This window comes from Micromys minutus (genome assembly GCF_963924665.1).
Source record: "Micromys minutus genome assembly, chromosome: 2".
Lineage (NCBI taxonomy): Eukaryota > Metazoa > Chordata > Mammalia > Rodentia > Muridae > Micromys > Micromys minutus.
The window spans coordinates 96,178,393-96,202,483 of record NC_137971.1 but is presented as its reverse complement, the minus strand read 5'-3'; the positions used below and the strand labels follow the sequence as shown (position 1 = coordinate 96,202,483).

Below are 24,091 nucleotides of genomic sequence, written 5' to 3'. Positions count from 1 at the left end.
TATTATACCTTTTTTTTTTGATACATGTAATGTTTATTGAATCAGTTTCAGAGAACAAAATGCTGCTTGAATCTATCCCAGATATGTTCCAATCAGTAAAAGCTAGACTAGTCTATAAAATTATGCTTTCTTCTTGTCTGGCATCATCCTTAGAATCAATTCCTATACCATCTTCAATGGGAATTTTGCCCACTAAGTTGATAAAATCTTGCCATTGTTTTCTAAGCCTTCTTGTCCTGAACTATTTCTGGATCTAACTCTGGTTATGAAGCTGTGGCAATGAGAAGTGATGGAGAGGTTTACGAGAGGATATGTCCTTCCCCTGGAAGGTCATTATTCTGGCTAGACCTTCAAACCAGCAAGAACAAGACCTATTGAGTCTGCTTCTATTGGCAAGGGGGGTTCTTTAGGTTTTGGAAGTTTACTTTTATCCTTTTCCAGAATAACCCAGAAGGGATAGGATCAGCACTCTCTAGATTACCCAGGAAATCCCAGAGAGCATTTTTAGATTGCAGTGATGAGTCAAAGTACTTGTAAACATGCTAATAACTTGACTTCCTTATAAAAATTCTTAAGGTATCAGTTAGCTAGCAATAATGGGATGCCTCTGAAATTTCTAACAATACAGACCTAATATATCTTGGTTGCTTTGACTTTAAATAAGCCTGGAATTACAGTTTGTTTTTTTTAATGATGGAAAAGGACTTGCCCAGTCCACATAACTAATAGAACAATAGATAAGGATGCTATGTACACAAACTGGCTTCTTCCATAAGGCAGCATTTCTATATATCCGGCTCAAAACACACCTCATATTCTAAGCTCAAAATCAGAATGTCTGACTAATGTGGCTGAGTCCAGAAAGAGCTTTCATGAGTAGCTATGTTTAACATGACCAGATTTTATTTTATTTGTTCCTTATTATGGCTTATATCCTCAAAATTATTTGTAAAGCTTGATATTGAATAAGAGGTAAGTTCACCAGTTCAACAGCTATATGCATTTAGTTTGCTGATAGGCTGGTAACTTTGAGTTAATGTATTTGAGAGGTTGGCTTGCACGTCTTTTTTTATTGGTTATTTCGTTGATTTACATCTCAAATGTTATCCCCTCATGGTTTACCTTCCTGAAAGCCCCCCACTCCACCTCTCTCCCCTGCCACCACAAGGGTGCTCCCCTACCTGCCCATCCCCCTCCTCCGCCCTATCACTCCCCTATGGGGGCATCGAGCCTTCTCGGGACCCAGGGCTCCCTTCTTGCCCTTCTTTCTTCGTTTGTTAAGTCAAAGAGGAGGAGAAGGTTCCTAATGGTTATTGTTGAAAGTGGGTGGATGTCTGAGGATGACGGTAACTGAAAAGGGCCTGGCTAAGGATGGAGAGACAAGATTGGTGGTGGCATTAAGTCACACAATTACGTAATTCCTTCCAGTCACACTACACAGCAACGGAACAAGGAAAGGAAGCTATTGGAACCATCTACCACTGAGGAGTCACAAGGTGATTAGATTAAAAAGACAGACTCTAAGGTGGTATAATTAATCATATGCAATTTACAAGGACAGTTCTGATCCAAAAAACTCCTCTCTCTTTCCACAGGTCTTCATTTTTCTAGCCATTTTCCTGTGTTCCTTCTTACTTAGCATTTTGAACCAGTACTGGAAGGACAAGTGGCTGATAGCCGGACTGTCCCTGCAGGTGAGCATCGTCCTATAGCTCTCAGCACCGTGTCCACATGTGTCCAGTCTGACTTTTGGCTTTTCCCCAGATCTTTGCTCCCTTCGTGCACGTGAGCCTCATAACTGTGATGATTATAATTTCCTGGCCTCTAGCCATCTGTGTGGCCCACTTGGAATCAGAAGGTACATCGTGTGAGGTGGAACCTTACCTGACCTCTCCAACTTGCACCTATCGCTCAAAGAAACAGAAATGGTAGCTAGTGACCCATGTACCTCTTTGAAATTTCTTTAGCGTGTTATGTAGGCATGGTTTTTATGGTCTCACTTACCAATCCCTATAGCCTATCATAGTATTTCCGTGACTAAGTCAGCCTTTTTCTGAGAAAGATTCTTTTAGAAAAAACATTTTTTTCCCCTCTAGGTTAATGCACATTATTTATCTGGAGTGACGGGGATAGCATAGGGCATCTTAGTTCTCCTTTGACATGAATGTTACGTATAAGACAGCCTGTTTATACACGAATGTCACTGATTTCAGCTAATACCATGTCCTGAGAGCTCTGGTTATATCAGGCAACTCAGTTAGGTCTTCTGTGAGTCCCTGTCTTACCTAGCAACTAAAAGAATCAGAAATGGCCGCCTCTGCAGCTGGATTCTTGTCTATTCTGCAATGATAGGAGAGCAGACAGTGAGGCCTGCATGTTGAACTGCTTTGCAAATGGAAAGCAGTGGGGTCTTGTTTCTATATCTCTTTTTACCACTGGTTAAGTAAAGGAGGACACTTGCTTCCTGGCTTGTGGGAAGGTGCAGGCGAAGGGTTGGCTTAATATTGGTGCTGGTGTGTGCATGTGTGTGTGCATGTGCGTGTGCGTGTGCGTGTGCGTGTGTGTGTGTGTGTGTGTGTGTGTGTGTGTGTGGTGATTGTAGTAAATTTTAGAAAATATTTCTAGGTCAGGAACTTAAAGTGACCAACAATGAACTATTTTCTCTGTTTTAGTTAGAAGAAGATCCAGGATGGAAGACTATGAGCACGAAATACTGGAGAGGTGTAATGTGTTCAGAAGGTTAAGAGGTTAGAGATGGAGATCTCATTTTGAGAGTCACTGAAGTAGTAGTTTAAACAATGTACATGTGGGCGGAACCCTCAGAGGTCTGGAACAGAAGGTGCTGGAAAGCAGTTGATAAGAGAAAATAAAGATAGGTGGTGGTGTGGGAGCTGGCCATGGGTGGAGGTGTGTAGTGAGAAGAGGAGAAAGAAGGAGAAAAAGAAACAAAACTGATATTTATCAACTATGATGAGGCGGCAGTGTTACATCACCTCTGTGAGCAGTCTTAGCTGCCAGACCTAATTCACATAAAAAGATGAAGACCCAGAGAAGTTATGTCATGTGTCCTCAGCTTCCATAAGAGGTGACAGAGCTCCCATTCACACGCCTGCCCATTGGTATCTCTCCCAGTCTATACTGCTCCACCCTAAGTTAAACGGTCTCCAGACAATCTTACCAGCATCAGAGCCAGACAAGCACCTCTTCTGAGACGCTGTTTCTTACATTTCCTCCCTTTCCTTCCTCCCACCCACCTTCTGTACCATTTTTCCATTTTTACTTTCAAGTTCCAGCAATATTGCCTTAATAATAATGTCTTTGTCTGAAATGTAGGTCAGTGGTAGAGCACTTGCCTAGCAAACATGTGGTCTGGATTTAATACCCAGCCCTGAAAAAAAAATTCTTATATTTGAACAATCCTGTGTATTTATATCTAAACCCCTGAAAGAGGATGTGATAGAAATAGAAAAGTTAATCAGGGCTTGGCTGATGCCTTGGGTAGTTAGCCGTTTGAAATGGCTCTCTATCCCTCTTTCTTTTTTTACCCACCTGCCTCCTCTCCTTCCACCTTTTCCAGCTCTACAAATAGCTGCTGGACTGTCATTCCTGATCATTCTTTTATATCTTTATTTGATGCCACTGGGGATTTATTCTCCCTGCGTTCTGGAGAAGCATAATTTAGGGCCTAAGCCTGCCCTCTTTGGACACAGAGGCGCCCCCATGGTAGGTCCGAGACTATTGAAGGTAGGTGTGGGGCCTGTGGATGAGAGAAGGGAAGCTTGGTCATAGCAACAGCCCCGGAGAGGAAAGGGAAGCTTGCTTGAACTCAGGCCATCTAACTCCTGGTCAGCTTCTCCTTTCTGTGCCCAGTGTTGGGCTGGAGAGAGGGGATCATAGTTGGCCTCTTTGGAAAGCGAGCTCAGGGAGCCAAGCTCTGCTTCTCAAAGCTCTTTCATTCCCAGGCTCCATGTCTGCCATAAAAGAAATGTTGGGAGGAAGGACGCTAAGGCATAGTGCTCGATGTCTCTTTCTTCCATAGCTGGCACCGGAGAACACCATGATGTCCTTTGAGAAGGCTGTTGAGTTTGAAGTTTCTGGCCTGGAGACAGATGTACACTTAAGGTAGGACGAGGGTAGAGGACAAGAGGGGATTTGTCCAGTGTCAGGGGAAAGGACCAGTCGGCTCAAGGGGTAAAGAGAATAAGCCTGGAAGGGCTTCTTCCAGGTTTGTATAGCATATTTGCACATGCCACACATATGAACCACATCTCTCCTATAAAATATATCCCTTTACCCCTGTGTTCTTTATCAGAAGCTCACAAACCACATGTGATTCAAGGTTTTTCCTGTAAACCACTAACCCTAACCCAGGACTTACTCATCAACATTTTCTAGATATCTGCTATGATCTAGGCTGCCTTCAGAGTGTTCAGGAAATGCAGCTGAGTGAGATGTGGTCACCTTTTCCTTCCTGGGGTGAAGGTGATGTGACATAGTTACAAGTGAGCACAGCACAAGGCCATTTGTGAGAAAAAGCCTTTCCAGAGAAGAATAAATCAAGTGTGATGGAGCCTCGGAGAAGGAGAAGGATGCCTCTTATTCTGTGGAGGAAATAATTTATATGCTCAAAGTTATGTGTAAGTTAGCCCTAAAGGAAGATATTTTGCTAAGCAGAGTGATGTCATTTTAGACAAAAGCACCAGCTTATTCAAAGGCGTGTTAGTGAGCAATAACAAACCACAGAGCTCCATAAATATGTAATGGACAGCCAGGGTAGGGGTCAGAGGCTAGATGGCCTATTGGTTTTCTTGTTGTTGTTGATTTGTTCCTTTGTATTTGTTTTTAATTTAATTTTATACTTACATGTTTGCTTATGCATGTGTACATTGTGCCATGGTGTATAGTAACAGAAGTCAGAGGATGGAGGTGGCTCTTCCTTTCCGCCATGTGGGCCCCAGAGATGAAAATCAGGTTGTCACATCTGGGAGTTATTTCACCAACTTTGTATTTGGCCTTGGTTTTGGGAAGCCAGTATCTTGTGTAACTTTGAGTCCAAAGATGCCCTTGGACTCACTATGTAGCTGAGGATGAGTTGATGTAAACTTCCTAGCCTCTGTTTCTACTTCCTAAATGGAACCTGGGACTACAGGTGTATACCACCACATCCAGCTTTTTTAAAAAAGAAATACATTTTAATTTCAGATTTTACAACGATGGAACTCAAACTCGGGGCTTTGTACAAGCCAGGACAGCACTTTTCCACTGAGCTATACCCAGTCCACTTTGCTGTTGTTGTTTTTAATATGCTTTGGAAAGAATTAATAAAGTGATGGGCAGCAAGGTGTATCAATACTCCAAAGAAAAACAAAGGATACTTGGACTAGATCAGGGCGACCAGCAAGGGGGGGGGGGGGACACAGGCACATTGCTATAGAATTTATGTATGTAGGCACCTTAGGAAGAAGAAAGGTTTCACTTACAGTGGCTACATTAGTACAGATGCTGAGCATGCAGTCCTGCCATCTGCATTCAGTGAGGAAAATGGCAAAGTGAACCCTTGATTTAACAGAGGAGTGACCTGGGTTCGAAGAAGGGAAAGTGTAGCTCAGGCCATAAGGCTTAAAATGCACGTGGTAAGGCGGTGATTAAGACTTGGTTGCCAGACCCCCAAGCTGGGATTTTTGCATTCATTGAAACTGAGCATTTCAATGGGACCCTTCTTGTCACTTCTAGAAGTGCCCAATGGTTGTGAGCTCAATGTGGTAAAGTTCTGGCCCAGTGAACCCCTAAAACATAGGGGTTCTCTGCTGTGATGTTAACTCTAACAACTTATTCCTCTGCTTATTGATTGACATCATTTTTAAAAAATTATCTCTTGCGGATGCCTCTACCACTTTAACAGTTATACCTAAACCTTCACTACTACCTCGGATTGCAGGTCATCCAGGGCTCATCTAGGACATGAAATCCATTATCCAGAATTTTCACAGGGAAAATACAATGTGAAGGACCGCTAGACACTAAAGTAGGACTCTAATTTTACATAGAGTAGCATCAAATGGGGTTAACAACGAAACCTAATGTCACCCTGGTAACCTCTGTGACTCTTCCTCTTGCCTTTGTCTGACTTGTTTAAGGCTCTATCAACCTTGGATATTTCAAAAACACCCAGCTCTTAGATGCATTTTTCCTATTTCATTCATTTCTTCTCTGGTTTCTATCATTTCTTCCTGTCTACTGGGTTTGGCTGTGTTTTCTCTTGCTTCGCTACCTCTTCAGTTTCATCTTTGAGGTTTTTTTTAATGCTCTTTTTTATTATTTTTTTTAATGTAGGCCCTTGGAACTATGAATTTCCCTCATGTGGAATTTTGATCTGGTAGTTTTATTTTCATTTGTCTCGAGGAAGTTTTAAATTTTTTTCTTCTTGATTTTTGACTCATTCATCAGCCTGTAGTGTGCTGTGTAATTTCTAGAGATTCTTTTGCTGTTGATTTCAAGCTTTCCCACATTGTGGTCAGACAGGACCTATGTCATTATTTCAATTTTTCTGTTTTTGTTGGTATTTGTTTTGTGTCCCAATATGTGCTCCAGTTTAGAGCGAGTTCTATGGGATGCTGAGCAGAAGGCATCGTCTTTGGCGTTTGGGTGGACTATTCTGTAACATCTGTGTAGGTGGTCTCAACTACTTTGTGGGTTCTTTTACCCCCTGCCTCGTTTCACCCCTAGCACAAATTAGGAGTGGAAGAAGGACAGAGGGGAGGGGGAAAGAGATCCTTGAATCTAATTTCTTACCTCTTGTTTCTTCTTTGACTATAACTGCTAACAAACACATCAACCACCAGCAACTGCCCCTCGGCCTAGCATTTATATATACCCTCTGAAAAGTTCCCTGAATTCCAAATGCCATACAATCTCAGAAACTATCTGCAGTAGACAAAAAAAGGCCTCTGCAAAGAGATGAGGCGAATCATAGCCAGCTGTTGTGGATCCAAAACAGCCCCGCAGCCCCATACCTGGGATTAAAATGAAAACACATTCTTATATTTCTGTGTTTTCTAAAGAAACCAAAGTTCCAAATTGTAATTGTTCAGTCCACTTGATTTTGATACCACTTAATTCCTATTTTTCTCTGTTGATGTTTTGTCTTGATGACCAGTATGTTGGAGGAAGTGGTGTACTGAAATCACCTACTGTTCCTAACTTGAAATCACTGCTGTTGCTGAGTTAGTTACTGATACTAACTTTATCTTGGGGTACACTAGTACGTTTTTAATAAAACTGGGTGTGCCAGGGTCTGGTACATATTATGTTTAGAACTGTAATGTCTTTCTGGTTGATTGTTTCCCTGGTCAGAATGAAGTGTGCTTCTTTAATTCTTCAGATTTATTTTGGTCACACGTTAGGGTACAGATCCTTGCTTCACGGTTCTATTTGTTTGGGATATCCCAACCATAAACTTCCACTCTAAGATGATACTGATTCTTGAAGGTAAAAGGAGTTTCTTATATATATAACAAAAATATAGATTTTTGTTTCTCAATCCGTTCATCTAACTTTTGATCTTTTGGTTGGAGAATTAAAGCTATTAATATTTAAAATTATTATTAGAAAGTATGTGTTGATAGCCATCAGTTTATTGCCTTCGTTGTTTGTCTTCTTAGTCTTGTTTTATATTTCAGAATTATAACTTCATTTGTTTACTTTTTGTAGCTTTTTGGTCCAACCTATCTGTAGGTAATCAGTGGTCACTGCTAGTGGGAGAATCAGTTTTCTCCAGGGACAAGCTTTTTGATATGTCATCCAACCCCAGCTGGTCCCTACACACATGCACACATGAACAATACTAAACAGACTTAGCTTGTTTATTTTTATATGTCAATAATGTTTATAGAAGGAGAGGTTATGAATTCAAGCATAAGGGCGCATAACAGGAGTTGGAGCAGGGATAGAAAGTATTAGAAATGATGTCAGTATAATACTCATGTATGCAAGGCTAGAAAAAATAAATTCAAAGAATAAAAAGAAAAAACATTACAATGCAAAGTATTGTTAAAAAATAAATGAACCACTTAGACAGTTTGCAAAAAGGCATATATAGGTATTTTATAGTAGAAGTTATACAGGTAACAAGTTCATAAGTGTAAATATTTTCAGCTTCACTAGACATTAGGAAGATATGAGCAATACTAATATTACTCGTCTATATGGATGTCTTAGGGGAAAACAAGATGGCAAATCTGAGTCAAACCCCCCAATGATAATCTTACCATAGACATACCCTTTTGAACAGCTAATTCATTTATAAGAGCTAAGAATGCCAGGTAAGAGACCATACTGTCTGGTTTCAGTCAAACAATAAGGAAGGACTCACTGAAGAAGCAGGAGGAAAAGAATTGCCAGGTAGCCGTCCTTCAATTCTAAGAAGCGTGAGAGGGAAGGAGTGATGGGAGGAGGAAAATCAAGTCCAGGACTTAGACTTCAAATCCAGTGTCAGGCCTGTCAGGGTCCCATAAACCCTGTCCTCAGACCAACACTCATGTTGAGCTACTAGAACTGCGTTAACAAGCTGCAGGATCACCCCTACCAAATCTCTCCCAATGCTGATGAGCAGAGAAGAAAGCAGCATTCTACTTTCTGGGAGCAGAGCACAAAAGCTTCCATAGTACTTGGCCTACTTTGGAGAAGACCTGTATCAGGTAGAAACTAAACTCCTACACAGCTGAGCTCTTAGAGCCTCTAGTTATGCTAGAGCCTCAAGCAAAAAGGCCTCAGAATTAGCAGGACAGACTCAAGTTTTGACCTAGTCGATCATCAGCCTTGGGTTGGCCTTATTCACTACCACAACCAAACACCCAGACCAGTGCAGGTCCCAGTGGCTGTAAGACTCAAGTACACCTTGGCAGCCAAAGACTTCCTTGCTACCTATTCCCAACCCTTGGTCAGCACAGGCATGCCTAGGCTAGTCCTCACAGATGGAGATTTTAGAATTTCCCTAGAGCTATATTCCAATCGGATAGAATTGTCTTCTGGCTTGATTCACCAGCAACTGTAGTGTAGGCCTGGATACACCCTGGGAGCTGTGCAGGTCCTGATGGAAAACTCAGTTATAATTTAGATTAGCATTTGAGTACACATCACTGTTGACAGGGCAGATGTTGAGGGGTCCATCTGCAAATACTGGAGCAGAGATAGATGCACTGCCAGAGGTGAGTCTCAAAGGCTGGACCATAAGGTGGGATGGAGTACCTTAACGCTATCCCAACCTTGGGTAGCAAGACTATGTTGGGGAGAGGATGTGGTAACAAGCACAGGCCTTTGCCTTGGAGATTAATTTTGGGTGTATGAAACCTAACACTGGCAGAAACCTAACACTCTCTGTCCTCAGGCCTGCCTGTGGAAAGCCTCTCTAGAACAACCCTGGCTTATTGTTTTTTTATTTTCTTACCTAGTGTTGCCCATGACTGATCGCAGCAGTCTCTGGCCATGAGGTAGCAGTAGTCAGTCAACAACAGCGTGGACCTCAATTCTTGGCTGTCTGTCAGCTGTGTGACAGTGTTGCAGTTTTGGTGGCCCTATATAAGATGGCATAGAGTCCTGGGCTGGTCCCTCCACGGTGCTTTTATCCAGAGAGGGCAGAGTCTTCAGGGTCTGAATACCTCCTGGTGACTGTGGGTGAGGTTTTTCCGAGGGCAGAAGTTTAGATAAGTCTCTAGCTCATGTCAAGAACAAATTAGCATCTGGGGTTTGAAGTAAGTGTGGGCTTGCATCACCCTCTAGTGCTGAAACAGTGGCAGTGCTCCTGCAGCGACTCCAGCACACGTGACTGCAAATTACTATAGACAAAGAGAATCTACGTAGGCTGCTTGCTACATAGACTTTCTAGAAAAGTAAGCACAAAGCCAGAGTTCAAAAACTAAAGCAAGCACATCACACACCAGTGAACACCAAGAGCCCATGGAACTGTAAGCTCACCCGGCAGATGAAATAAGGTACCAGGAGGTAAACAAATGTAACTAGTAGTCCTTGATAGTGAATTTAAGACGTTTTAACGACTTTCAAAAGAAAATACAATGATTCAGTACTCGGAGAAACTTGACAGAGATGAAGCATTTTTTTTTTCTTTTTTTAAATAAAGCTTAGTTGAGCTGAAAATAATACAGTGAGTCGTTAAAATTCTAGGAGATGGAGAGCAACAAAGGAAAGAAGAACTCAGAAACCGTCTATTTGAAACCGTAATGGAGTAGAAAAGAGAAGATAAAGTGTGTTTCCAAAATGGCGGCAGCGGTGGATGTGGATACCCCCTGCCACACGAGAAGCGCTATGAAGTTAAAAAGTGGAATGTAGTAGCCCCTGGGCCTGGGATACTGTGGTTGATAACTGTCATCTGCAGGAACCACATTATGGATCTTTGTCTCGAATGTCCAGCCAACCAGGCATCAGCTGCTTCCGAAGAGTGTGTGCTGGCATGGGGAGTCTGCAACCACGCGTTTCATTTCCACTGCGTCGCTCAATGGCTCAAAACGAGGCAGATGCGTCTGCAGGACAACAGAGCGGGAATTCCAAAGGTATGAACATTAGGAAAGACTCTCCGGGAAAGCTTATCCGTTAGCTACTTGATTAGTGACTTCCTGTTAATTATAAATTACATAGAACCATGGTCCTTTTTCTTTCCTTTGTCTTTGGAGTTTGGTATTCCCACAGCCACATTGTATTTTGTGTCAAATAAAGCCTTTAAGTTGGAGATGATTGCTGTTTTGTGTGTGTGTGAAGAGGAACCTGAGAAGGAGCCTCTTCAGAGCCAGGAAGCCAGCCTCCAAGAGTGCACTGTTTGAAGAGAACATACTTGTCCCGTGGGTTCATCTTCACAAGGTCAACAGGAACCTGTTAAAGTCTGCAAGTGTGGCTCACTGGCTCCTGGAAACGCCCAGGCTCTGTCTTCCCTGGACAGCACCAGGCAGGAGTGTGGAAGGACTTGGCAGCCTTAGACCAGCCAGGTCTGCTCTGGGCTTTCAACTCTCATGAGAGAGAGTCTAAGAACCAGTGAATGGCATCACGTGGGCACAGAAAGGTTTTGTCAGCTCCAGACACTACAGTGTTGGTGCTGATTGTAGATGACATGTTGCAATCTCTAGAACAAAACTTGACCAAAAAAAGTTTTTTCTACTATGTAATATTGACTGGCAATAGAGCGATCTTAAAGTCAACTTGAAAACTGATGTTTGGACAGTTTGAGTATAAGCCTGTAATCTCAGGTATTTGGGAATTAGGTAGAAGGGTGCTTTGAGTCCAGAGCTTGTTTCTAGAACAGTAATTCTAGTTTGGGATCTAGAGGGCACTGTAGCTCAGCTATAAGGCCATGAGTTCAATTGAATTAATAAGAGCTCAAGTTCCCTTAAACATGCTGGCCAGGGAAGGAGTGGCCATCCTGATGCTGATTCCATGGCTGTAGTCTACTGAGACACCATTGCTGCTGTGATTTTCATGTAGTTAATGATCCTACAAAGGTCTTGAAATCCTTCAGGGGAGTGTTTCTTTCTCAGGTGCCTTCAAGGCAAAAGCGATGGCCAGATCAAGCAGGTCTGAGACTCCCAGCTGTCTTCTGTTGTCAAGCAGAAAAAGACTGCAAAATTGTGAAACAATGCTGTCATTATTCTTGTTTTCAAAAGTTAATTTTAATAAAGATATTTACCTTTAAAAAAGAGACTATAAAGCAGTAGGAACGCTTGCGCAGCTTCGGGACAGAACTAGAAGGGCAGATATCCAAGCTGTTGGGTTTCAAGAGGGATTTAGTAATTCCACAGGGATCCAGAACTCTCCAGAAAGTTAGTGATGAAAGCAGAAACTTCCAGATCCACAGGAGGAAGCAAATATCCAGGACTGGGAAAGTCAGAGGCCACTAATCACTCAACACGTGTGCCCAGAGTCCCCAGGACAGACAGATGCATCCTGTGGACCGGGGGAGGTATGTGTGAGTTCCAGGAATTAAAGGGAAAAGACCACAGCCAAAGTGAACGCATCAGCTGCTTTCCTCATCACCGACAATACCTGGCCCCAACAGCCCAGAGAAGGGAAGATTTGGTTTGAGGCTCACTGTTGTGGGGGATTCAGTCCATGTTAGCAGGGAGAACAGTAGAGCTGGCTGCTTATTCCGGGCCAGAAAGTAGAGAAAGGGGGGATGCTGACACTAGTCTGGGAGAGCCAAGCCCATCATGAGTAATTCCGTTCCTGAGCAGGTGATCCTGGGGTGAATAAGAAAATAAACTGAACAAGTCTGGAGAAGCAGATCAGTAGGCAGCGCTCCACCAGGGCCATAAATGTGGATGGACTCATTGTCCCGTAAAAGACATGGACTGACTGTACTGACAGCGTACTCTCTAACTCCGGATTCTTATATGAGGAACTTCACCTCTGAGGACACACATAGACTGAGATTGGTGAAGGGATGGAATAAGACACTCTAAATGACATCCTGAAGAAACAAACAAGTTGCCATAACTAGATCAAAGACTACGGACTTTCCTATCAGAATCAGTAAAAAAAGACAAGACGGTTATTATGTAATTATAAAACAGTTAATTAGGCAAGGTGAAGTCATTCTAGATATATGTGTATCCAATATCTCAAAACCCAAATAATAAGACAAATGTTAAGAGACCTAAAGGCAGAGATAGACACAAATACCATAATAGTGAGAGTTCTAGTTTGTATTATTAGCAGTGGATGATAACCTAGAGAGTCAATAAGGAAATGATAGAGTTAAGTTGTGCTGAATTCCAAATGTACCTAACCGACATCTATAGAACATGGCATCAAATAGCTTCACAACATAAATTCTTAACAACACATTCTCTAAGACAAATCATATAATAAGCCGTAAAATAAGTCCCAACACATTCTTTAAAATTGAAATCATATGTATTTTTTCTAACTACCTTTTATAAAAATCTTCCACAAAATTTCAAACTACAAACTCAGCATACAGAAATCTGTGACACTGGCTGAGAGTGTAGAGTGTGTTTGTATTTGTGTGGTCCTGGTCCAGCCATGAGCCCCTAGCACCACACTCAATCAATAGTAGTGTTGCTGTGGCTGGTGAGTGGTCAGTTATAGTAGAAACCGAGAGGTGGGGTCGGAATGGGCACAGGTATCATAGTGCAAGCATGAAGAGCAAAATTTTAATTTCCAGCACCCAAATAAAAGGCACGGCATCACACATTTGTAACCCTGGTTCTGGAGGAGCAGGGTTAGAAAGATCCCCCAGTGCTAGCCGGTCCTGCTAGTTGGTGATCTCCAGGTTTGTAAGAGACCCTATTTCCAAGAGTAAGGTGGAAAGATACAGAGGAAGGTGCTTGACACCAACCTCTGCCCTCCACATGGGAATGCATGGGATGGCTTGTGTGTGTGTGTGTGCGTGTGTGTGTGTGTGTGTGTGTGTGTGTTTGAGCATGTGTGTGCAAATGCACACACACACACACTCAAAAGAAAGAATGCCATCAAGAACTAGGCATGGTAATACACACTTTCATCCCAGCCTTGAAAGGCAGAGGAAGGAGAATCATGAGTCCAAGGCCACCTTGCACTACATAGAAAGACCCTCTCTCAAACAAACGAACACAACCAAGAAGACATTTCCATTTATACTAGATGCAAAAGGTCTCTGCCCCCCAAACTCTCTAAAACATTGGTGAAGAAAGGGAAAAGACACAAAAACATAAACATACCCTAGATTTGTGAAACAGGAGACTCTGGGCTATTAAAACACCCATATACCCAACACTCCATTGACAATTTTCACAGACCTAGGAAAAAAATAAAGTAGAAGGAATTATACTATGGAATTTCAAAATCTATTACTATGCTATGGTAATAAAAATAACATGGATATCCAGGTGTGTGACACATGGTTTTGTTCCCAGAACTCAGGAGGCATCGGCACAGAGAGGCAGAGAAACGGGTGGGGGAGAGGTAGAGAAGGGAGAGGGAGGGAGGGACAGAGAGGGAGACAGGGAGACAGGGAGACAGGGAAAGGCAGAGGCAGAGGCAGAATCTCTGAATTTGAAACCATTCTACTTTACACAGCAAGTTCAAGGACATCCAGGACTACATAGAGAGACCTTGTCTCAAGAACAGCACAGCAACAAAACACAGTATTGGCATAAAAACACACAGAGAACATTGAACCACCAGAGACATTCTGCACACGTCTATCTTTAGCCATCTGATTTTCAGCAAAGATTCTGAGAACACAGAGTGAAGAAAGGAAACCTTTTCAACAGTGCTGGAGAAGTTGAATAGCTCCATGCAGAAGAATCTAACAATACCCACATCTCACCAGTTAGCAAAAACAACCCAAAATAGATTAAAGACTCAACTTTATGCACATCCAAATCAGTGCAGCAAAACCTTGTGTCCCTCACAATGGCTGTGACGAGGGTGGTTGGCAGACACACGGGGAGGGGTAAGAATGCTGAGCCTCCACACATGGCCAGAGAAGGCAGAGCTCTACAGCTGCCATAGGAAACAGGCTGGTAAACAAGATGAAAATAAATCACATATGAATTCCACTATGGTATGACTCACAGCTGCACAAAGGTAGAAATGGTACACACACCAGGATGGATGGATGAATGGATTCAAACAGCAGGACCCATTTACATGTCGAAACATTCAGCCATGAGTAAAGGACAGAGGCTCTGACACAAGCTACAACGTGAGGAACTTTGAGGACATTGTGCTCAGCGAAAGAACCAGATGCAAAATGTTCATTTGATAGAAAACAGCACAAGCTGGTAAGCTCAGAGATAGGATCTAAGAATGACAGTTTATGTAGAGCTAGGGTGACACTCAGTTTACAGATAATAAACATCTTTTTTTGTTTTTTTTTTTGTTTTTGTTTTTTTTTTTTTTTTTGAAAAACTTAATGTAATTGGAAACCATGGAAGAAAACTTAGGAAAATATGTTTCAGGAGATCAGATTTGGGAAAGATCTTCAAAGTATAGAAAATAAAACTAAAAGCAAACAAATTGTGTATAAAACTGAAAACCCTTCACACAGCAAAGTAAGCAATCATTGTGATGAGGAGATAACCTACAGAAAGGCAGAAAATATTTGCAAATTGTGCATCTGACTGGGGTCAGATGCTCAAGAATATATAAGGAACACAAATAGTTGAGTAGTGAGCTGGCTAGACAGCTCAGCAGGCCAGGGTAGAGCAGGGCTGACAGCTATAGCCCACGCTGGAGGGAGAGAAGTGCGTCTCAAAGGCTGTCCTCTGACCTGCACAATCCTGCTGTAGCATGCACCCTTGTGCCTGTCCATTACAAGACCCAGCCTCAAAAATAAGTAAATAAGCAATGTTTACTTATTCATTACCCGTTACCATCTGTCAATCATATTTCCGTCACCATGACAACTATATAATCACTGGCTGCTCTTCCAAAGGCCCAGCAAACACATGGTGTGCTCACAACCATCTGTAAAGGGATCTGATGCCTTCTCCTGGCATTCAGGTGTACATGCAGACAGGGCACTCTTACAAGAAACAAAACATAAATAAATTGATTAAAAAAGAAAAACAAAACGGCAGCAACAAAAATAAGAGCCAGGAAATATAGAGTTAGCTTCTAGTCCCAGGGACTGGAACTGAAAGATAAGCCATTCTCCTGGCTCTGAGGGCCAGAGCTTCTGGGTCCTATGTTTCTTTGTATTGTTCATGTTCAGATCCACTGCTTTGAGTGACCTGTTATGTATTTGTATGCGGCAGTAGTAGAAGTCCATCTGTGTGGGCACTTGTGGAGAACAGAAGCTGGTATTGGCACACCTTCCTCTATGAAGTTCTACATCCCTCTCTCATACCGAATCTCTTGCTGACCCTGGATCTCCATGTCTCCACCGCGTGGTGCTTGAGTTACAAGTGTGTGCTATGCCCAGGTTTTATGTGGGTGCCAAGGATCTTAACTTAGGTTCACACGCTCACACAGCAAGCGCTTTACCAACCAGGCTACTCCCCAGCCGTAGTTGTAAATTTTATCCAGCAGAGTTTTCTTTCAACTTATTATAGTTTTCATCACCAGAGTTTCAAATTTCTTCTTTATATCACACACACACACACACACACACACACACACACACACACACTACCTGTACGAAAGGTTTAAACTAGACATTTCCTGCCTCAGCTTCCTGTGTGTTTAATCTCATCAAAGTTGGCTCAACATACATATTTTATATTCATGTTTACTTTGTATGTAACTTACAGAATCTATAATGTTATTCTATATTATCTAACATCCTTGTTTAATCCCATCCACTTTTCCCTCTGTCAAAGTGTCTCACTGGCATGTATTTATATAGTCTTGCACCTTTACATCTCTACTAAGTGGTTCACTACATGCTAGACTTGGTCATTTTACATGGATGGGGGCTAGTTTTGTTGTCCCCCGGTAAAGAGTGTTGACTTTTTGTAGCAGACAGAAGAAGTAGAAGTACCTTTAACTAGTTTGATCCTCTGGAAGCTGTCCTAAGAGCTCTTATGGAGGTACTTAAGTGGATGTACATCGTTGTAGTTCTAAGTTATCTTTATCGCTAAGGTATGGCTTTCTGAGATCTCTAAATACCCGTGCAATTATTGAGGTCTCTCCTCTCTGGCTGGATGGGATGGACTGACTCACACCTCATGTGAGTTCTACAATTTGGGAGATTCTGATAATTTTTCTTTTTTTGAAAGTCGTTTGTCTAAAAGGTTTTTTATTACATTTATTTACTTGTATGTTTATGTATGTATGTGCACGGACCCAGTCAGTTTTCTCCTTTCACCATGTGGGTTGTGGGGATTGAACTCAGGTTGTCAGGCTGGGTGGTGATGCCTTTACCACCCAGCTGTGCCACCAGCCCACACACTGTTCTTGCTAAGCTCCATAGAGTTTCCTGTGTGTAGACTGGCACTTAGTCATAGACTCAAGATCTCTGTGTGATTGCTCAGAAGCTGTTCTGCTTTTTTAATTGGATATTTTATGTATTTACATTTCCAATGTTCTCTTCTTTCCCATTTTCCCCTCTGAAACTCCCTATCTTCTCCCCCTCTCCCTGCCTCTATGAAAGTGCTCCCCCTCCCACCACCCACTCCCACCTCACCACCCTGGAATTCTCCTACACTGGGGAATGGAGCCTTCTCAGGACCAAGGGCCTCTCCTACTATTGATGCCAGACAATGCCATCCTCTGCTGTGTACGTGGCCGGAGCCATGGGTTCCTCCATGTGTACCTTTTGGTTGGTAGTTTAGTCCCTGGGAGCTCTTGGGGAAGGTGTCTCTTTGGTTGCTGTTGTTCTTCCTATGGGGTTGTAAACCCCTTCAGGTCCTTCAGTCATTTCTCTAACTCCTCCATTGGGGTCCCCGTGCTCAGTCCAGCGGTTGGCTGTGAGCATCCTCCTCTGTATTTGTCAGGCTCTGGTAGAGCCTCTCAGGAGACAGCTATATCCAACTCCTGTCAGCAAGCACTTCTTGGCATCCTCAGTAGCGTCTGGGTTTGGTGTCTGTATATGGGATGGATCCCTGGACTGGGCTGTCTCTGGATGGCCTTTCCTTCAGTCTCTGCTCCACACTTTGTGCCCGTATTTCCTTTAGACAGAACCCATACCCCAACTGGAGGCCATGCCTAACCCCTGGATACGGTCTCTACAGTTCTCCCTCCCCTGTGTTGTGCATTTCATCTAATCTCTTCCCTCTTGGGTCATGAGAGCCTCTTGCTTTCCTGGCATCTGACACTTGCTGGGGTACCCCAGTTTCCCAACCCCTATTGCTATACATTTCAGTTCAAATTCTTGACCCTCTGTATATCATCTCTGTCTCCTTACATACTGGATCCTGCCCCCCTTTCCCCTTCCCCCCCTCTTTTCCTCCCAAATCTCTACCTCCCTTGAGTATTTTGTTCCCCCTTCTAAGAAGGACTGAAGCATCCACACTTTGGCCTTCCTTCTTCTCGAGCTTCATATGGTTTGTGAATTGTATCTTGAGTATTCTGAGCTTTTGAGTTAATATCCACTTATTAATGAGTTCATGCCATGTGCGTTCTTTTGTTTCTGGGTTACCTCACTCAGGGTAATATTTTCTAATTTCATTCATTTGTCTAATAATTTCATGAAGTCATTGTTCTTAATAGCTGGGTAGTACTTCATTGTGTAAATGTACCATATTTTCTGTATCTATTTCTCTATTGAAGGACATCTGGGTTCTTTTCAGCTTCTGGCTATTATAAATAAAGCTGCTATGAACATAGTGGAACATATGTCCTTATTATATTTTGGAAAAATCTTTTGAGTATATCTGGGACCTCAGGTAGTACTATGTCCAATTTTCTGAGGAACTGCCAGACTAATTTCCAGAGTGGTTGTACCAGTTTGCAATCCCATCAACAATGAAGGAGTCTTCTTCTTTCTCCACATCCTCCCCAGCATCTGCTGTCACCTGAGTTTCTGATCTTAGCCATTCTGACTGGTGTGAGGTAGAATCTCAGGGTTGTTTTTATTTGCATTTCCCTGATGACTAAGGATGTTGAACATTTCTGTAGGTGCTTCTCGGCCATTTGGTATTCCTCAGTTGAGAATTCTTTGTTTAGCTCTGTACCCATTTTTAATAGGGTTATTTGGTTCTTTGGAGTCTAACTTCTTTAGGATCAAGTGTAGTGTCTGCTTTGTTTTTACATAACTCCATTCTCCATGGGACTCTATCCAATACACTGAACTTTCTTTCCCTACTCTGATCTTTCTTCCCATTGCAGTAAGATGGCTAGGTCCCTCTGGGTTCTCCCTTGTACAAAACTCTACTATTCACCGGAAGAAAGCGTGTGTAATGGTATGGATTAGTTAATTTGCTTCCCTTTTCTTAGAAGTAGAATACTGCAGTCCCAGCTTTCCTTTGACTAATACTTTCCCCCCTTTAGTTTGTCCCATTTCATAGCTGTGACAAGTTAAACAGCCCTCAGTACCTCATGACCACTGTGGGCATTCTCTTGGTGATTGTTGTAATAAGAAAGAGAGACGGTCATAAAGTCAGGGATTCTACAAAGTGACTAGGAAGTAGAGGAACTGGCAATTTGTTTTATGATTATCTGCAATGGGAGACAGGTGCTACCTTGAGGGAAAAGGCTCTGGAAACCCAGGAAAGCCATGTGGAAACATGTTTAATATGGCCCTGGGGACCCTGCCTCATACCAACTCCCATTCACCATACTCTTGGGTCATTAGTGACACTTCTGTTTTCCTGGTGTCAGGAATCTTCTGATTAGAAAGCTACTCTGTCAGCATCACCAATATAAACACATAAATATGAAAGATTGATTCCCAAGCAGGAAAATGGTGACATCTGTATGTATGACCAGCATTTAGTCCCTTGCTGAGATTAGAGGGAATATGAAAAGGCTCATCACCCTGAAGGATTTTAGGGAGTCAGTTTTGCCATGGTAGCTAGGTTTATCCAAGGTACTTCCCCCTCTCGCCCCTCCTGTCTGCAGCTATGATCGTGTGCCTTTCCTCATGCATGACTATGATCTGACTAGAACAACCAATATCAGAGAAGTCTTCCCAGCAGCTGCTAATAACCACTCTTCCAGCTTCAACTGGACCTTCCTGTCATCTCTGAATGCCGGCAAATGGTTTTTAAAGGTAGGACTCACATCCTCTGCTTCTGTGAACTTGTGGGAAGCCCTCTTCTGTTCAGGTTCCTGTACCTGGAGATAAAGGCAAAGGGTGAATACAGGTTAGAGCCTACAGGGTCTCCCCCAGCTTACTAACAGGGCTGCCACATTTTCTGGGTACTGTGGGTGAGCATTCACTAGAGAGGCTGATGATGAACTTGCAAACTCAGCCCTCTTTGTTTGCTTTAGCCGGCACCTCACAGCCTTTGACAGTATGTTTGCCATGTACAGGGCACCTTCCTAGCCATGTCTGAATATTCTACAGTCTGCATAAAACAGACTAGGAGACATTTTTTTTTTTTGAATTCTTGCTATTCAAGAAGGTGTTAAGTACCTACTAGGTACAAGGCACATGGAATATAATGACAAATAACCCAAATGGAGCAGTATAAGAAATACACTGACAGCCCAAAGGGCTGTATTAGAAATGGACAATTAGCACACGTTGTGATAAGTGTCAACTAAAGGAAAATTCTTACTGTTTTATAAACATGTAAGAACAACATTGGCTTAGTCTAAATAATGAGGGGGAAGTTCTGGAAGAAGACAGGCTAACTAAGAAAATCGTAAGATATAAAACATACATTATGTGTGATATAATTTTGAGTCACCTTCTTGAGGAAGTTGGGGAATACATATTTTAAAAATTATTATTTATGCCAGAGGGTGATTGTTACCAAGGGGAACCATGGATGATGGCGGTGATGTACTGCAAAGATACATTACACTAAGTGTGTGTGTAGCTATTTATATTTTGATGTTAATTATGTTCCCCCAACATTGTTTACACAAAAACACGTACATGTAGTTTCTGGAAACCTGCCCCAAACTGGTTCTGATTGGAAAATAAGATGCTTCCAGCCAATAGCTAGAGAGGACAGACTGGCAGGAGTTTAGGATTCCCAGGCTTGGGACTGGGCAGAGGGAAAAGGAAGGAGACCTGCCATGCATGGGGAGTGTAGAAAGAAGGAGAGACACCATGCCTAGAGAGACATCCTACAAGACAAGAGGCCTGACTGCCCTGTGAGGAACCGGGAGAGCACGGCACGGAGCGCGGCTCGGCTGGACAGCCCTCTGGGTCCAAAACAACCAAGACAGACACAAAATTTAATGGATAGAAACTCAAGATTAACCACATAGGAGTTAGACAATGTTCCAGCTATGGAACTACTTAAGAAATATTAAAATATAAAGGCTATATGTATGTCTTTGATTTGAGAACATAAACCATGGGGTGGGGATTTCATAATATGTATTTCAACACGTGTGTGTAGAAGGAGGCAGGAAGAAGGAAGGAGGAAAGGATAGCAAAATAAGGCTGAGGAGGAATAGTTGGGAGCAGAGTCCACAGGGCTGAAGGAGGGGATAGTCGAGGGAATCAGTGAGGCGCGCAGAGGGGAGATTTGGCAATGCTGAAATAACAAGTTTGAGTGCTTATAATTCCTCTTTAATGATTCCAAAGAGGTGCAGAGCTTGATGAAAGGTCAGGACTCTGTCTCGGGATAAGGAAAGTGACACATTTTCCAGCTTGTCTTCTGACTGGGGAAGACTAATGAAGCCTACATTCCACTCAACCACACAGAGTCACCAGAGACTCTGACTTTGAAAATAAGCGTCCTACTGGGATAAACAGCACATGCTCATTCTAAGGACTGGTGGCCATGCTTCATGAAGAACTGTGGAAAGAAGATTCACACTCTGCCATTAATGTAAGAGGTAGCTGTAAGTCCAGACAACCACGTTTCCTCAGAATGCTTCTTCCTCTAAGACGACGTAACCTCTAAGGCTATTTTTATATGAAAATGAGATGGCCCAGGTGTGGTGGAGTACACCATTAACTCTAACTCTTTGGAGGAGAGGCCAGCTAGTGGACCTCTGTAAGCCAGGGCTACCGAGCAAGACTATGTCAAATCTCAGACAATCGTGTGTACGTGTGAACATATGTGTGGAGCAGAGATCAGAGAACAGCTTCCAGGAGTTGGTTCTCTCACTCTCTCACATTAATCTCAGAGAGCAAACTCAGGTCACAAGGCTTGAGAGTGGAGGCCTCTGTGGCAGGCGCCTTTACCTGCTGAGCCATCTTGCTGGGCCAGCTAATGATTCCACAAAGTGCCTTCTACATGAAAGGGGTATCATGCATTAGATAATATGTCAGATGTATGCAGCATGGCTTCTAAAAAGTCTTGTTAGGGTTTGTAGGATTAAATGTAGTACTAAAGACGAGCCAAGGCTTCATCAAGCTGAGGTGTTGGATGCACCTGTAGGGTTGATGGTTGGAGTGGGTGGGATTTTAATCTAATGGGTAATTTTTCTGGGTTGCTCTTATTGGAACCTTATGGTGTTTATTACATAAAAACAACCATAATTATTTTCCGTGGCTTGATTCCATCTGGGGGTTGTGGCATGCAGTGTTTAATATTTCTGCTAAATGTTGTCCTTTGTTTGGGTTTTCAAAACTTTCCTTCAATACTTTTCCTGGGCCTGGAAGGTGACTCAGTAATAGAGCCCTTGCCTGGAATGTTCACAGTCCTGGGTTTGAGCCTCGGAGCCATGAAAGAACAGCAGAAGCCCAGCCAGTTCCTGTTTTCTGATTCTGGGATTAGGTATAAGTGGTAAGATTGGGTGTGTTGTTTTGATAGATTTGGGTGGGCATTTTTTAATTTGGAATCAGTAGCTTTACTTTAGCATGTTAGGTGGTGTGTGTGTAGCTTTTAATCTTACTATGACTGTAGCTACTATGAACTCTGAAATCTGGAGCTCAAGTTTGGGTTATTGGGGGAGGGGACTTTAGGATTTACTGTGGGGGTTTCTTTGCTTTCTTCTGATATGCCTTCAGAAGGTAGCTGAAATGATGTTACCTGAGATTTAAAATATTTGAAGGGTAGTATTTTTTTAGTAAATCATTTTGCTTTTGATTTCAGGTGTCTATTGATTTAGAGAGATACCAGGACCATAGCAACTCTTAGCAAGGGAAACAATTAATTGGGGATGGCTTACAGGTTTAGAGGTTTACTCTACTATCATCTTGGCAGGAAGCATGGCAGCATGCAGGCCAACACGGTGCTGGAGAAAGAGCAGAGACTTCTACATCTGGAAGCAGAGAGAGACTAGGCTTGACTTGAGCTGCTGAAACCTCAAAGCCCACACCCAGTGGCACACTTCCTCCAATAAGTCTATATCCACTCCCAAAAGGCCACATGTCCTAATCCTTTCAAATGGTGACACTTACTATGAGCCTATGGGGGGCCATTTTCCTTCAAACCACTACAACTATGAGGATTATTCTTGTGATTTGTTATTTGATAGTAATTGATGATGGTTATAAATTGATCATCATTTATTAGTATTCCTATACTTGAGAGACTTGTGAGCATCTAACAGCTGTGTGTCAAACAGATTTCAAGTACTGTAACAAAGACCCTGAGATAACCAGCTTACAATGAGAAAAGGTTCTCTTAGCTCACAGCTTTGGAGGCCATGGTCTGTTGGCTCTGTAGCTTTAGTCACATCATGGTAGGGAACACATGGCTGAGCAAACCTCCCAATGGCTGAGAAGTGAAATAGGAAAGGAAGAGACCTAGATTCCACATGCTTCTCCAAGGGCACCACCCACAGTGTGTCATGAACCAGCCTTTAGCACATAGGTTTTTAGAGACAGTCTAGAGCCAGACTACATCAGCCCAACTTATAATGGAATAAGAACAGATATAGGAATTCTATGTGAATTCTTATTTCTCTTGCTTAACCAGTATTTCTGTGAATCTTTCTCATATTTATTTTTCAAGTGTAAATTCTTACAGCAATGAAAATCCCATCCCATATTTATAGATAGTGAACTTGTAGGAGTCAGTGAAAGAACAGGCAGGATCAGCAGAGGTTTCCCAGGAGAGATTCGAAAAACTAAACTAGGAGTAGACAATGAGAGGAGGTTGAGATTGGGTGGCTGAGTTAGACACAGACTTAGTTAATGTACTAAATAACAAGGCCGAGACCCTGGGCATTACTATCTCTTTTATCAAAAAAGAAAACACCATTTTGTCTTTATTGGACAAAATTAACTTTCTTGTTTTCTATAAACTAACATATAACTTTCTATAGCCCAGACCCTAATCAGAATAAGTAGTGAGTAGCTGGTTGTGGTATATATACATATAACCCTAGCATTCAGGACTCTGGAGTAGAATAAGGATCATGAATTTGAGGCTAACCCAACCAACCCAGCAGGACTTCATCTAAAGAAAAGAAACAATGTTCTAAAAATTACGGAACATGGAGACGGCTCAGTCGGTAAGGTACTTGGCCTGCAAGCGTGAACACACAAGTCAGACATATCGGGAGTTAGGCTCTAGGTTCAGTGAGAGAATGGGAGGATGACAAAGGACAGCACCAGCTTTCTCCT

At 42.5% G+C, this 24,091-nt stretch overlaps 1 protein-coding gene across 1 annotated transcript in view; it reads left to right on the top strand.

The window, feature by feature from the left end:
* GDPD4 (glycerophosphodiester phosphodiesterase domain containing 4) overlaps window positions 1-24,091 on the top strand; it is a gene marked incomplete at both ends in the record, with an annotated part of 58,050 nt that overhangs the window by 20,819 nt on the left and 13,140 nt on the right. Inside the window, 6 exons of the mRNA XM_080913081.1 lie at window positions 1,596-1,694; window positions 1,765-1,865; window positions 2,677-2,747; window positions 3,578-3,723; window positions 4,040-4,122; window positions 19,510-19,660. Coding sequence (XP_080769207.1) covers window positions 1,596-1,694; window positions 1,765-1,865; window positions 2,677-2,747; window positions 3,578-3,723; window positions 4,040-4,122; window positions 19,510-19,660 — 651 coding nt within the window. The remainder of the gene's footprint in view (window positions 1-1,595; window positions 1,695-1,764; window positions 1,866-2,676; window positions 2,748-3,577; window positions 3,724-4,039; window positions 4,123-19,509; window positions 19,661-24,091) is intronic.